At 40.6% G+C, this 16361-nt stretch overlaps 1 protein-coding gene across 1 annotated transcript; it reads right to left on the bottom strand.

Annotated features, from left to right (window-relative positions):
• Positions 1–11266: 11266 nt before the first annotated feature.
• Positions 11267–15350, bottom strand: LOC104099191 (amino acid permease 4-like). The gene is made up of 8 exons (XM_009606110.4): positions 15199–15350; positions 14968–15103; positions 14217–14450; positions 13858–13951; positions 13386–13600; positions 12744–12901; positions 12305–12532; positions 11267–11925 (listed from the first exon to the last, which is right to left on the bottom strand). Exons 1-8 carry the CDS (start codon positions 15244–15246, stop codon positions 11500–11502), a joined length of 1539 nt encoding a protein of 512 aa, XP_009604405.1. The 5' UTR covers positions 15247–15350; the 3' UTR covers positions 11267–11499.
• Between the last annotated feature and the right edge of the window lie 1011 nt (positions 15351–16361).

The following is a 16361-nucleotide window of genomic DNA, read 5'->3' as shown; positions in this document are numbered from 1 at the left end:
CCCCACTTTCTGCGCTGCAAGTCTCCCAGACATTAGCGAGCCTCAATAACTGGATATAGACAGCAACTGCAAAGCTATCTGACTTTTCCAGTACTGTTGCAGCACAGTCTACTGTTCAGGAACCTCAGTTTTCCCTGATAGTTGAGGAGACATTAGAGAAGATCCTAGAGAACCAGAACACTATTATGGCTACCTTGGTACAGCACGGGTTAGTAATCGAAGAGCTGGGAAAAGAAGTAAAGAAGATGAGAAAGTCCCAAGCCAACAAGAAGTCAGTGGACAAGATCTGGAGACAGTGACCAGGCTTGCTACAGCCGAAAATCTGCCATTTGACATGCTGATTGACCCACACCATTCAGGCCCAGATCCTACAGCACCAACAGCACCAGTGGCACCAGCTGGCCAGTCTGAGGAGCCAGACCTTGCTACCGACACTGCCGAGGTAGTGCGTTAGATGTTCACCAACCCAACCACACCCATAATTGAGGATGATGAGATTCATTTAGATGAGACTAAGGGCAATGACATTGCTGGGGACATAGAGATGTCCCAGGAGCCATAGGGAGTTTTCTTCACTCTTTTCCCTCTTTTAATCTTATTTTGTTAAGCATTGAGGACAATTCTTATCTTTATTTGGGGGTGGAGTTTATTGATCATATTTTATACATTCTGAGACAATTGGCCTGTAATAACTGGATATTATTCCCGCTTTTCCTATTATGTATATATTCTCTCTCTTTCTCTCATTATGTACATTCATTCTATCTTCAGTAGTTTTTGCTTAGTAGCTTCTTTATTTTTATTTTTTTATTAGTTTTTTTTGTTTGATTTAGTAGCTTCTTTGTTTTATTTAGTAACTTCTTTTTATGTTTTAGTAGATAATAAGCCTTTGGTTTTTTTAATGCCATGGTTCTTTCCAAAGGTAGTTATTGTGTGAACCAGGTGACTCATCTCAACGATGGATGACGTGACAACCTTCTTAAGGGAATGAGTCCATTTTTGGTGTTTAGGTAATAATAGAAGTAGTAATGAATTAAAAGACATAATTAAGTCATGCTCGAAGAGTCAAACATGCTTCAATTGGTACCAACACACTTAACTACGTACTTATGGTTAAAAATAAGGTTTCTGAAAGAAATAGCTCTAATTAGTGACTTCGTGACTCTTGTGTTGACTTTGGCAATCATCAAGGGGTTTAATTAGACCATAGTTATTTTTAAACTTGAATGTGGTCGTTGTGGGCCCTCGACTCTGTCCTCTTTAACAATCCGGTTGCGTGAGGTGTGAGACGAATTGTTGCTAGTCCAAGTATCCGTGCGAAGTGTCTAGAACTTACCCTGAATGTGTTTCAAGGTGAAATACTAAGTTTGCTTGGTTTGAAAAGTGATTGTAGGCCCTCTTTGGCCCGTTTGAGTTGTCTTTTGCAATACAATGTCATTATCCCTAGTTAACCCCTTTGAGCCTCTAGATTTTATCATTTGATAACCATGTTACAAGCCTTTACTCATTTTGTCGTAACCCTCTCTTGGCACCCGAGCTTTTCTTAACACTCTTGTATAGCAAATGGCTAAAAACGTAAGTTTGGGCGGAGAGACGAGGAATGCGAAAAAGGTATAAAATCACAAAAAGAGAAAATAAATTATCTCAATAAGAAGAGAAGGCAAGAAAAGACAAGAACAAAAAGAAAAATGCAAAAAGTGAATAAGTGAAAGGGTTGAAGGGATTCAAAAAGAGGTAATGATCCCAAATATGGAGAAATAAAAAAAGGAGAAAAAGAATTAAATGATAAAGAAAGAGTGATGTTAAGTCCCTCTAGTCCCCAAATGAAAAGAAAGTGCCTCTAAGAATTGACAAAGTGTGAGCCGAGAAATGAAAAAAAATGGGTGCTTAAGGAAAGGTGTAACCACTCACCCATATTGTATCCAACCCTAATCCAAAAGCCTTCATTACATCCTGAAAGAAGTCCTACTTGATTTCAAGCCGAGTGAGCTTACATTAGTGGCGATCTACATGAGGGGCAAGCCTGTGGTACTTGAAGCCGTACTTGTGACATTCTCTTGAGAGAGATGAGTGAACCTTTAATAAATCTTGGATTGAGTGCTAAACTTCTTAAGTGAGCTAGAAAAATGGAAAGTAGAGGAGGAAGAGTCTGGAATCCACCATGACTTACATGATAGAGCAAGAGTCCTGATGAGTAAAGTCAATTCTTGAAGCTCGAATGTCACATTAGAACTATATGTGCATGAATGTTTCACTTGTCACCTTGTTGATAATACATGAGTAGTGAGGGTAATTATTGGTCCCAACTAATATGTGGATAGCTCACCTTTGACTCGCTACAATGTCCCTTAACTTTTGGAGGTAGGAACTAATTTATTTGCTTGAGGACAAGCAAAGATTTAAGTTTGGGAGAGTTGATAAGTTGGGATTTTGACTGCTTATTACGCCTTTTAGCTTATGTTTTAGTCCAAAAGCAATTGAATTGTGTTCTCGAAACTAATAAAATTATGCAAAATTACAGGAATGCTGGAAGTGTGGTCTCGCAAGATGAAATCCGACTCAAAAAGGGATGTTCCGAAGCACAAGGCAATAAATGGCGCAGAAGCACAAATGTACGATCCGCAGAAGAAATTGCGGACCACAAAATTTCATCTGTGGTCGCAAACCAAGGAGAGAAGTTTAGCAGAACTTTGCGCAAAGTGCGGACCACACATGAATTGTGTGGCCGCAAAATTGGCTAAGAGTCGAAGATTAGAGATTATGCAAAAAGACCAAGTCCAGAATCCTCTATGAATTGCGTACCGCACAAGAATTGTGCGGCCGAAAAACCAGAAATGTGCGGCCGCAGAAGATTGCTTCGCGGCCGCAGTTCAGAAATGTGCGGTCAAAGAACTCTACTTCCTGCCAGATGAAGAAATCTACGGACCGCACATGGAATTGTGCGGCCGCAGAACCTCCCAAGGGGCATTTTTGTCCGAGATTTTCAGCCTTGTATAAATAGACGAGTTTCAAAAAATTAGGTCAAGTTTTGAACCTCTGAAGTTGTTGTAGCCATTTTCCTTTACTACTTTAGGAAGTTTTACATTACTTTGGTGTATTTACATTAGGTTTAATCATTTTAAGCTTCCATTATGAGTTTAATTAGTTTTTCTTTCTTATTTTCTTCAAACTTCATTATGAGTAGCTAGACTTTTACTAGGGTTGGACCCAACCCTAGTGTGTAAATCTTATGGGTATCTAATTTAGTGCTTGTTTATGATTGGTTGTTGTTTATTTAGCTTAGTTCATGCTTTAATTCTAGAATTAATGGGTGCAAATATTAATTCATGCATATTTGACTTAGTCTCTACTTGAGAAAGAGGGACCTAGTCTAGGATAGCTTAGCTAACAAGAAATTGGGTCAATTGAGAGATAGATTAACCCAAATAAAGGGTTCAACCTAGAGATAGTAATAACCCGACTTGAGCTCTTATCAACTGTTTTGGGTGATACCCATTTGGTCTTGAGAAAGCCAAATTGGGAAAAACCATTCTCTGACCGAGAGGTATTGAGTGGGTAATTTAGAGTTGAGAGCTATAATATACCCCAATCAACAAAACAAGCATTAAAGTCTTTATCCCATTAGGCAAATACCTAGGTCGTGGTCACAGCCCTTGGCTTTTTATCCATTTGGAAAAAACTTAAAATCAACTATTTCTAGTCTTCTTTCTTTACTTTGCAATCATTAAATTAACATTAGAAATAGAAAACAAAATCCTTTTTCTGGAAGTGCAATCTAGATACTCCAATTGCTTATTCGGAATATATACCCCTAACTCCCATCTTAGCTCCCAGTGGATTCGATCCCGACTCCTAGTTGGGTATTTATTATTGCATATGACCATTTTATATCTCTATTGAGGTGTGCTTTCGATGTGATCAAGGGACGGTATGTGTTAGTTCAAATAAGGTCGAACGTAACCAATGTTTAATTATGGCCGAGGGCCGGTAGGTGTTAGTTCGAACAAGGTCGAACATAACCTATATTTAATTATGGTCGAGGGCTGGTAGGTGTTAGTGCAAACAAGGTCGAACATAACCTATGTTTAATTATGGTAGAGGGCCAGTAGGTGTTAGTTCGAACAAGGTCGAACGTAACCTATATTTAATTATGGCCAAGGGCCGGTAGGTGTTAGTTCGAACAAGGTCGAACATAACATATGTTTAGAAAGATATGCCTCTCGGTGCGGAGCTTGTCGACATCGTAAAATTTAAGCATTTTTGCTTTGATTGTACACTTGGAGAAAGAGAAATAAACTTCATGCATTGTTGCTTTGTTCATACACTTGGAAAATTTACAAATTTTCGAGCGTTGGCTGGCGTTCCAGTCCCAATCCTGGTCTATCTAGTCCCTTCATTGGTCGAACTGGAGAGTGCTTGAGGGGTCGAGCAATGAACTAGCCGTCCCATGTCTCCATCTTTGCATACTTCGACTTGAAGTGTTCCCTTCGTCGCCTCGTTAAAAAACCCCTTGAGAAAACCAATTGGGACAAAACTCAAGTGAGGGAAAAAAGAGTACGACTTGGGGGATGCTTTATCTAGTAAAAGTTGAAGTACTTGGGGTGGGTAATATTCCAGTTGTTTGGTAGTAGCTTTCCTTCCACTGTTTCTAGTTGAAATGACCCTTCGTTCGCTGTTGCCGTGATTTTGTATGGGCCGTCCCAATTTGTTCCTAGTTTGTCTTCCCGTGGGTCTTTGCTTGCATATGTTTCAGCTTTAAGCACGTAGTCCCCGACTTTGAGAGTCCTGACTTTTGCCTTCTTGTTGTAATAGTGTTCTGCTTGTTGTTTTTAGGCGATCATTTTTATATAAGCCATGTCTCTTCATTCTTCGACGTCGTCGAGCTCCCTCCTTCTACTTTCATCGTTCCTTGGTCCGCTCTCGTAAGAGTATCATAGACTAGGCTCCCCGACCTCGACCGGTATTACTGCATCAGTCCCAAAGACTAAAGAGTAGGGCTTCTCTGATGTGCTTGTCTTCAGCGTTGTTCAGTAGGCCCATGATACTTCTGGTAATATTTTCGGCCACAGCCCTTTGGCGTCTTCGAGTTTTTTCTTCATGATGTTCAGTATCGACTTGTTGGAGGACTCCGCTTGCCCGTTTTTCGCGGGGTGGTATGGCGTCGAAAGTATTCTTTTGATATGCCACTTCTCAATAAATTCAGCAACCTTCTTCCCCGTGAACTGGGGTCTGTTATCGCAGTTGATCTCTTTGGGAGGATGAACCGGCATACAATGTTTTTCCATATAAAGTCGATCACTTCATGTTCACGTATTTGGGAGAATGCTCCTGCTTCTACCCATTTAGAGAAATAGTCAGTTAAAACCAGAAGGAATTATACGTTACCTTACCCTGCTGGTAGGGGGCCACGATGTCTATTACTCATTTGATGAACGGCCAAGGTGAGGTGACCGAGTGGAGGTGTTCGCTTTCTTGGTGAATCATTGGAGCGTACTTTTGGCATTGCTCATATTTTTTCACAAAGTCCGCGGCCTTTTTTTTCATGGTGGGCCAATAATACCCTGCCCGTATGAGGCACCTGGCCAAAGCCCGATTTCCTGAATGAGCTCCACAATGGCCTTCGTGGACCACTTCAAGGATATGTCGCGTCTAATTTGGGCCCAAGCATTTCACCAGAGGGACGCCCTACGTTCTCTTATATAGGTCGTTGTGGATGATTTTGTACCTGGACGCTTGCATTCTCAGTTTCTTAACCTCTTTTTTATCATCTGGGAGTACGTCGTCCTGCAAGTAGGTAATAATAAGGTTGTGCCAGTCCCAAGTAATGTTTATGGTTCTTACCTCAAATGGGTCTAGCGACAAGTTGAGAAGGTGGACTACGTTTCTGTCTCTGGTTGCAATGTTTTTGGTGGTTGCGGCTAGTTTGGTAAGACTGTCCACCTCGGTGTTTTGTGTGCATGGGATCTGGTCGAGTTGACATTCATCGAACTCGGGCAGCAACTTGCAGATTTCGGTCTAATATTTCTGTAACCTTTGTTCCTTGATTTGAAAAGTCCCTATGACTTGGTAGACTGCGAGTTGAGAATCGCAATGTAGTCTTATCGTTTTGCCCCATACTTGAGTGCTAGCCTTAACCCTGCAATTAAGGCCTCATACCCGGCCTTGTTGTTAGTCATATCTGGGCACCTTATAGACTAGCGAATCACTTTGCCGGTTTGGACTTCGAGTATGAGTCCCAGTCCGGACCCTGACGCGTCATCTGTGTACAGGACCCAAAGGTCCTGTGTTTGGGGAGAAGCATGGTCGGCTTCTCTTTCAACTTCGATCATTACTTTTGCGTTGAAGATGGAGACGAAGTCAGCGAGAACTTGTGACTTTATATCGATGTTCACGGCTGATATGTGATATCGTGCTCGCTTAGTTTGATGGCCCATTTGGCCAACCTTCCCGACAGATCGGGTTTATGCAAAATGCTCCTTAGGGGGAAAAGTTGTGACGACCGAGATGGGGTGGCACTGGAAATATGGTCTAAGCTTTCGCGAAGCTATGACTAAGGTCAGGGCAAATTGTTTGAGGTAAGGGTACCTCGTCTCGGCATTGACTAGTGTTTTGCTAATGTAATAGATGGGAGACTGCGTATATTTAGTTTCTCGAACCAGGACTGCGCTCACAGCTACTTCGAATACAGCGAGGTAAATAAGGAGACGTTCCCTTGGCTCCGACTTTGAAAGCAGTGGTGCTGATGACAGGTACGTTTTCAACTCCTTCAAGGCCTGGACTCACTCAGAAGTCTATTGGAGGTCGTTGTCCTTCTTGAGTACGCCGAAGAATCTATGAGACCTGTCTGATGATCATGCGATGAATCTTGAAAGGGCGGCAATACGGCCTGTCAACCTCTGAACCTATTTTTTGGTGGTCAAGTTTTCTGGTATCCCCTCGATAGCTTTGATTTGATTAGGATTGACCTTGATTTCTCGCTATGATACCAGAAAACCCAGAAATCTTCCCGAGGCCATGCCGAACGCATATTTTTTGGAGTTTAATTTCATTATGTATCGTCTGAGTATGTCAAAGGTCTCACTCTGATGGTCGATGTGATCTTCTTTCCTTTTGTACTTGACTAGCATGTAATCTATATAGACTTCCATCGTTTTGCCGAGGTGGTCTTTGAACATCCTCGCCACCAACCTTTGGTAAGTTGCCCCTGTATTTTTTCAGCTCGAAGGGCATGACTCTGTAGCAGTACGTCCCCTGATGGGTGATGAATGTGGTTTCTACTGATCTTCTTCTTCCATGAGGAATTGATTGTAGCCTGAATAGGCGTCCAAGAAGCTCAGTAATTCATGCTCGACCATTGAGTCGATGAGTTGGTCGATATGGGGTAATGGAAACGAATCCTTGGGGCATGTTTTGTTCAAATCTATGAAATCCAATCACATCCGCCATTTCCCATTCTTCTTTTTTACCATCACCAAGTTATCGACCCACTGGGGATACTTCGACTCCCTGATGGAGCCGTTTTCCAATAGTCTTTCCACCTCTTCGCGTACCGCGTCATTAATCACGGAGTTGAACTAATGTCTGACCTGCCTCACTGGGGGGTGGAATGGGTCGACATTCAGTTTGTGCGTGGAGATTTCCTTTGGGATACACGGCATATCTACATGGCTGAAAGCAAACAAGTCCGCATTAGTAGCTAAGAACTGATAGAATTTACCTGGTTCCTGAAGTTTGCAGCCGATGTAAGCTTTCTTGCTGTGATCATTGGTGTCTAATCGAACGGGGTCGAGGTCTTCGATGGTCGATTCCGCAGCTTCGTCCATGTCGGGGTCTCTGATGACGTCTTCGCTATCATCACATATCAACCTCGACATAGTTGATTGTTATGCCTCTTTTTCTTTGTCCTTTACTTGTTGAGTAACCGTGCAGTCTAGGGCAATGCAGTAGCATTCTCGGGATGTGCGTTGTTCCCCTCGTATGCTGAATATCCCCCAGGGATTCGGGAGTTTGATGACCTGGTATAAGCTAGAGGGGATGGCCCTCATGGTGTGTATCCGTAGTCGCCCTATTATGGCGTTGTACGTTGTGTCTTGGTCCATGATATGGAACGTGGTCTCCAAAGTGACGCCACCGGCCAGAACGGGGAGTGTGATTTTGCCTGATGTTCGCTCGACTGCATTGTTAAAACCAGTTAGCGTGATGCAACGCGACACTATCTTATCTTTGAGTTTCATTGTGCAAGTACTCGAGGGTGGATAATGCACGCGCCACTCCCATCTTCTATCATAATGCGTCTCACATCGGTATCTAAAATTTGTAAAGTAATAACAAGGGCATCATAGTGAGGGAAAACCAAACCGTTGGTATCCGACTTATCGAAGATGATACTTTCTTCCAGTTCGCCGTACTGTTCGCGAGTGATTGACCATTTAAGCTTATGGGTAGTGGTGAACTTTATGCTGTTGATGGAAGCATCTTCGCCTCCACCGATGATCATGTGGACGGTGCGGGTCGGTAAGGGCAATTTCGGCGGTCCTTGATATTGTTCGCGTCCTCTGGCAAAGTTGGTCCTTCCCCGGTCACTTAGAAACTCTTTGAGGTATCCCTGTCGTAACATGTTTATGACCTCCTGACTTAGGGCGATGCAATCTTCAATTTTGTGCCCTCGTTCTGGATGAAACTCACAAAGGGCGTCTGATTTTTTGGTACTCGGGTCTGACCTCATCTTTTGTGGCCACTTCTCCTTTGGTCCGAGCTTCTCCAAGGCATAGACTATTTCTGTAGGTGACACACAAAATTTGTGAGTGGATAATAAAGGAGGCATACCTCTTTTGTTTCGGTGAGTCCCTGTCCTGGATCTGGGTGGGCCTTCTTCATGGCGGGAGGAGGGCGCAACAGTCGCTCTGACATATGGTTGATGCCATTCCCTATTGGGTCATGGAGCTACGAGGTCTCTTCTGGTATCATTTCTTCGATCTTTTCTGGATTCGGCCTGTACTAAGGTCAGTCAATGAGTTGGTCCATTGAGGTCGTCCTTGTCTGCTCGGACCTCGGCACAATATGCGTTGTGTATTTTATCCCAAGAGGTTGGGGGATACATCATCAATCGACTCAATAGCTTTCTAGTAGCCCTTGAACCATCCCTGCTCAGCCCATTCTGGAAGGCTGCGATTTCCATCCCTTCTGACACGTTCGACAGGGTCATCCTTACTCGGTTGAAACATGCGAGGAAGTCCCTCTCCCGGAGACTGCTTAATAGCAAATATATCGTTCACTCTTGCCTCGGCTTTCTTGGCCCCAGCATGGGCCGTTACGAACTTGTTGGCCATCTCTTTGAAAGATTAAATGGAGCGTGCAGGTAGTTGTGAATACCATGTCAACACTCCTCCTGTGAGGGTTTCGCCAAATTTCTTCAACAAAATAGAGGATACTTGTTTTTTGGCGAGATCATTGACTTTCACGGCGGTGACGTAGTGAATCACATGATCTTCAGGGTCAGTCATGCCATCATACATTTTTAAGTAGGGCGGCATTTTGAAGGTTTTCGGTATGGCATGTGGGGCTGCATCGTCACTGTATGGCTGCTCGACGAACCTGCCGGCGTCTCTCTTTGGCAACAGTTTAAGAGTGCCCTGTATTTTACCCTTTTCTGGTGTTCTTTCATTTGATCTCGGAGTACCTTGTTCTCGTTATCCATTTCCTCCATTCTTTTTCAAATGGTTGTAAGAGCGTTATCACCTGCATTATCATTGACGTTATGAGTAATACCTGCCGTTGCAGGTGGAGGAAGTTGGTTACATTGATCGTCCGCCTGTTGTACAGTGCAAATCCTTGCATTTTCTACAGCCGCGTCTCGGGCGGACTTGTTGAGGACGCCAGTTAGTGCGTCGGTTAGCCATGCTTCGAGGAGCTCTTTTACAGGTGGGGGCGTCTCCTCCCCCACATATGTGGAGGCTCCCTTACCGAGTGATTTTTTGATGCTGCAATGAGGGGGCGGTAACCCATCTCACCTAGGGGAGGCATTGGGCATTACGCCTTCGCCTGCTGTTTTGCAGCTTTCGTTGATGACGTTCATGAGGTTAGTTGGGAGGTCGTTGATTATCCTCGCCCTTTCTTCCTTGTTACCTGGCATGTTGGGATTTGTGCACACAAAGAAAGGAGATCTTGTGTGCGTGTGTTTTTTTCTTTTTTGCATTCGGGATCCCCGTCAGTGATAGATCTAGAAGAAACTAAAAATTTAACTAGGAAATCCCCACAGACGGCGCCAAATTGTTTGACACAAAAGAGTGATTCTTGGTTCATATAATTAAACCTATGTATTAAGGGGTTAAATCTAATTAACAATAATATTTCTATGTGCGAGTTATGAAAGCCTGATTAATGTTGAACAGATCTGGTAGAAGAATAATAATAGTGTGTGACAATCATCCCAAATGGCGTGAATAATAAATGAGCAATAAATAGCAATGAACAATAAATAGCAATGAACAATAATAAATGGTATTTGGGTAAATAAAGAAAAGATTCACCCAATAAAAGAGAAGAAAGATATTATTTCTTCTGATAATTATGAATGACAGACAAATCATTAAATGTTCGAATTATCCTCGGATATGGTGGGAAGTATGGAATAATGTAGACATGAATCTTGATAAAAAGATGTTGTTTGTCTCTTGGTAAGAGAAGGAATCTTTTTATCAAAGTGTGTTCTTACAAATGAATATCACATGCCCTACATTACTATCTCTTTTCCTATATATATATGAGACATACCCCAACATATCCTAATAGTACAAGTGTAGAGAATACTCACTAGTATATTCTCCTTAATATCCTATTTTGAAAACTAGCCATTACAGCTCTGCTAATGGTGCTTGAACTCGACCATTGTTGACATCTCAACCACGAACCTCAAAAAAAATGCTTCCTGGTCGACCTCGACCAATCCTTTCCATAGTGTTATATTGCCCTAAATATTCTAGGGTAAATTTTGACCTATACACCAACAAAGTCGCATATTAATAGCCGAAAAGATTGAGTATATTTAGCCGATAGATGGACGGAGGCTATATTTAATCTTGGCCAATAGTTTAGGGGCATTTTGGATATTTTTCATTTATTTAATTGAATTGGACCAGTAATAAAATAACACGTGAAAGTTTAAATAAAAAAAATTAATTCAAGTTGACTGTCAGTCATAAGGCAAAAATGAGCCCAAAAGATAACGATGGGGTGCTTTTCGATCGATAGGTGGATGGAGGGTATATTTAGCGCTTGGCTAATAGTTCATGGGCAGTTTTCACCCTTTTCCATTTAATTAATACACCACCGGATACAATTTTTCACTCAACTGCTGTTATAAAAAAAATGATGTTTGAAAAACAGATATAATTATGTGTCTTCTTTGACAGCTAAACCAACATATGCCTTTGATTTTTTCAGTTTTCCTTGTATAATGAGAATCTTGAGCATTTCTTTCCTCTTTCAATTGAAATCCCTTTAGTACGTAGTGTTGAAAGGTTTATAAGTTTTGAGATCAAGAACAACACCTGCTATAGAACCAACTGCTGCAGCTATAGACACAAATAAACAAGCTGCGCTTAGCATTTGAAGTCCTATCCATTGGTTTGTCCATCTTCCAATCTTCTTTTGCTTAATATACATTTCTATTGGGAAATATACAGTCAGTGGCCAAAATCCCAACGCTCCTAGTAATCCAACAACGTCATTAAAGAATGGCAAAAGCATCGCTATGATCGTTGTTAATATTACAAAAATCGTCCTCCATATTACACGAAAGAAGTTAAGCTGGTAAACACCAAATAAAGGGATACGAATGCCATGTTCTGCTGTTACAAAATTGCTGTTAGACCATTTTTTCGCGCTCCATTTCTCCACAAATGCAAAGAGAGGTTGACAATATACCTGCAGTAGTTCCTATGAACTCAAAATTCTGTTTCTAGTACAATTGAAGAAACATTTGTAATCCTAGAACAGTCAAGTGAGATTCAATCCACGAAATAATTTGATCTTAGGACAGCAGCGCTCCAAATCTTTGACGATTAAATTTAGGACTTTTTCCATTTTTGGCCCAGGCGCCCAAAATAATTACCGGCAGTAGTCCAAATTTATAAAATATACACACTGGTAATGTGTATGATATGTATATTCTATGTATATTAATGTATATTATATGTCAATTTATACTTGATATACAAAAAATATACATTTGCCCGCGACCCAAAAAAGTAATTATCCCTTCAATTTAACTGTTTGTGTATTAGTGTGTTAATGAGCTGTTTACCTGATAAGCACCAATAAGGTGAATGACAATAGCTGCATTTGCTATGTCGAGCAACCAATATGGATCGAAAAATCCAAAACCAGTGAGGAGATTTCCTGGAGCATCATCTCCAAAAGCAGCATAGCCCATACATCCACAGAGTAAATAAAAAATAGTCGTGATGCCGATGCTCAGCATACTGGCTTTCTTCATTGTTTTATGTTCTGCAGGAGGAGATTTGATTGTATCCTGCAGGAGGAGATATTCAAAAACGACGAACCAGGAGGTCACAGGTTCAAGATGTGGAAACAGCCTCTTGCAGAAATGCAGGATAAGACTGCGTACAATAGATCCTTGTGATCCAGCCCTTTCCCGGACCCCGTGCATAGCGGGAGCTTAGTGCACCAGGTTGCCCTTTTACTGACCAGATGAAGTAAATGTTTGTGCAGATATGGTTTACCTGAATCTCAATAAGTATGATGGAGAAAGAATATGCAAAGGCAATTGCCCCTAGAGCTTGCAAACTCCTCCATAATTTTTGAGTGGAAGTTACAGTTCCAACATATGTTACAGTACCAATACTAATTCCAGTAAGGCTCCCTTTGAAGCTTTTATTTTCTGTTATAGACAAAAGAAAGAAAAGGGTAAGTCTTTCTTTAGCTTATACAGTGAAGCCTAGCTATGCCTTGTCAATTGTGTGCATGTTCATAAAGTTTCTACTTGCCTGACACTAATATGCAAAAGTATTGAAATACAACCATAACAACTTCGCCTCAATCTCAAACAAGTTGAGGTCGGCTATATGAATCATCGCTGACCATATTAAAGGGCAGTCCGGTGTACTAAGCTCCCGCTATGCGCGGGTCCGGAGAAGGGACAGACCATAGGGGTCTATTGTACGCAACATTATCATGCATTTCTGCAAGAGGCTGTTTCCACGGCTCGAACCCGTGACCTCCTGGTCACATGGCAGCAACTTTAACAGTTACGCCAAGGCTCTCCTTCTATCACTGACTATAATATTCCATTCAAATCATCTCATGCCAATATTATGCAAAAATATTGAAATAAAGAAATGTAAATAAGCATAAAAGGACTTAACCAGCAACTTTAGCAATTCCAAGAACAAGACCAACAGTAGAGTATGTGAAGGACATAATTGCAGCAACAATAGAGAGCCACCACACTTGATCAAAATCAGGGATCTGAGAGAACAAGATTTCAATGACACCAAATGCTATCATATATCCATTACTAGACATATGGCAAGGATCTCTCCTGTGACTCTTGTGGAAACAATTTGACCTTTTTATTGCCCTGTGAAATCAAAGATTACTAATTGAGTGCCGGACTATAACATGTCTTAAAAGGATTTAACTTATACAAGCTGATAGCGTAATATTTTTTTTACACTATCAATGTATTAATTTTAACTTATTGTAATAGAAGATTTGCTTTATTTTTCATGTAATAAAAGATAACCATCTATAGTTATCTTTTAGGTGACCTGATAGTGTAACTTTTAAAGAAGAATGATTAGAAGTTAAACTTTGTTTGAAAACATCAATACTTACAACATACTGACTGATGCAGCAATGGTGTATCCAATAGCCACGCCAAACAAGTTCAAGTACTGAATCAATCCACACACTTTCACTTTCTTCCCTCCTAATAAAAAATTTAAACAACTTCAGCATCAGCACGTTGTTGAAGGCTTATAATTAAGTAATTATTAAAGTTTTCTCTAACAATTTAAGCTTATGGATAATATGGTCACACAATTAAATATGGTATCAGAGTAGGCAAGAGGTCTTAGTTTCAAATGTATAGTAAAGTAGAGTAATTAAAAGTACGTCATTTATAACAGCTTAAGTTTTTAGATGTGATAGTCGACAGAAATAACAAACGAGATACATTCATTGATTTAACTAACCTAATATTCCCTTGACAGCCTCCATATATGTGTGATTCCTAGGGCCATTGGCAGGATCTCCAGTTCTGTAGCATTGAGACAGAAGATTTGAAGTATATAAAATGACAAAAGCAAAAAGGATCATTACAGCAGGTCCTGCTACCCAACCAAGTTGTCCTATTGCCCATGCTAATGAGAGGACTCCTGAACCAATAACAGCTGTGATTATATGTGATGTTGCAGTCCAGAAAGTCCCTGCAATACAAATTTTTATGCTATCAGATCACCTAATTAAAAAATAATCCACACGTCTGTTTATAATAAATGAGATTAGTAACCTGAAAACAATATCGATATCGCAGATCTACAGCTTAAGGAGAAACCTCTTTTTTTTTACCCCCACTAGATTGGAACATATTTAACCATGGTTTGAGAATAGATTTCCAATTTAATAGGAGTTGAAGAATAAATTAATTTTGTATTTGTTAAAGTACTTATTTGTGTTCTTGATGTTTGGTGACTTGTGGCACCAAATGTAATTTAAAAGTGCAGCCGATTCACAAGGTATTTCATGTTCACACCAGGTTCGGGAAAGGGTCGCATATCAAGGGTGTTGATGTAGACACCTTACCCTAATCCAAGCATTGTTGTTTCCGCGGCTCGAACCGGTGACCTATAGGTCACACGGAGACAAATTTACCGTTGCTCCGGCCAAGGCTCCTTCACAAGAAGAATACAACAAATGTAATTAATATTATTTAAAGAAGTTTACCTGTTCTCTTTAAACGGCCATCATCATCAAAGCATTTGGAGTAGTTGGTTTGAATGTTTATTGGCTCAGTTTCCTTTTGATGTTTCGGTTGGACATCCACTTGGAAATAGTGCTTAACATCATGCCTTTCTTCTACCTAGGATATATTTTGAGAAGAGGGAGAAGAATGTAAGAATTCTTGAGATAAAAAATGCAGAAAGTTAAATTCTTAATTGTATTATAATTACTCACTTCACCATGGTTTATTCTGGCAGGAAGAGTTCGACTCCTTGACAACATATTGCTGGTATAAACTGAGTATAAAAATGAGATAATTGGTAAGCTGGTTTTCTTCTCTAAATGCAAGTGTGAGTAGCATTTTATAAAGGAGGTTACGAGATCTATGAACCAGAAATGCAAGGGGACAGAAACTTTATGGTACTGTGCAACTTTCCTTTTTTAAGTATTTGTAGGAAAATGTTATTATTCAATATTACTATAATTAATAATGAAACAGTAAACTTTTTGAAACAAAAAACAGAAACAGAAAGTTAGCAGCAATAGAATGTCGGAATAATATTTGAAAATAATTTAGGAATAAATCGAGCCCACTGAATGCATAGTGTATTTTTAAGGAAATTATTCTCATCAAGTACCCGAGGTACTGGAATATTATCCTCCCATGATAGAACAATTTAACTCACCAGTGTATTGGTACCAAAAACTCTGATGAACTTCGAACCACTCAATGGTTGTAAAATACACTGGAAATTTTGTGTAGAAGAAGAAGAGGAGGAGGATCAAAGAATTTCGTAAGGAAAGATTCTGGGATCAAGGCATATTTAAAGCCATTTTCTGGCCCGTTTGAAATATTCCGGGAAGAAACGGACCGGGTCGCGTCGCGGGTCCTGAGTTATTTCGGGTTGAATTTTTGTTAATTAATTAAATAATTAAAAGAAATTTTGTCTAAAAAGATTAATCAATCAATCGATCTTTGACCGAATAAAGCTGAAGCCGAAGCCGAGCGAGCGACAATGACGACGGCGCGAGACTTACTTTCTTTCCAACTCATTTAACACCAAGAGAAGTATTTTCTCAATATAAGCACATTCACTTTTCTTTTCACCACCAATGAGGGACACTTGCTTTTTCCAAAGGAAAAGGGAGCTCACTTTCTCTCTACTTTCTTCCCTCCATAATCAATCAATCGATCTTTGACTGAAGCTGAAGCCGAGCCGAGCGAGCAACGACGACAGCGCGAGGCTTACTTTATTTCCAACCCATTTAATACCAAGAGAAGTGCTTTCTCAATATAAGCACATTCACTTTTTTTTTCACCACCAATGAGGGACACTTGCTCTTTCCAAAGGAAAAGGGAGCTCACTTTGACTCCACTTTCTTTTCCTCTATTTCCC

The sequence above is a fragment of the Nicotiana tomentosiformis genome, chromosome 10 (assembly GCF_000390325.3).
Source record: "Nicotiana tomentosiformis chromosome 10, ASM39032v3, whole genome shotgun sequence".
Taxonomy (NCBI): domain Eukaryota; kingdom Viridiplantae; phylum Streptophyta; class Magnoliopsida; order Solanales; family Solanaceae; genus Nicotiana; species Nicotiana tomentosiformis.
Note: the sequence above shows the minus strand (reverse complement) of the source record. Positions and strands in the feature narration are given on the sequence as shown.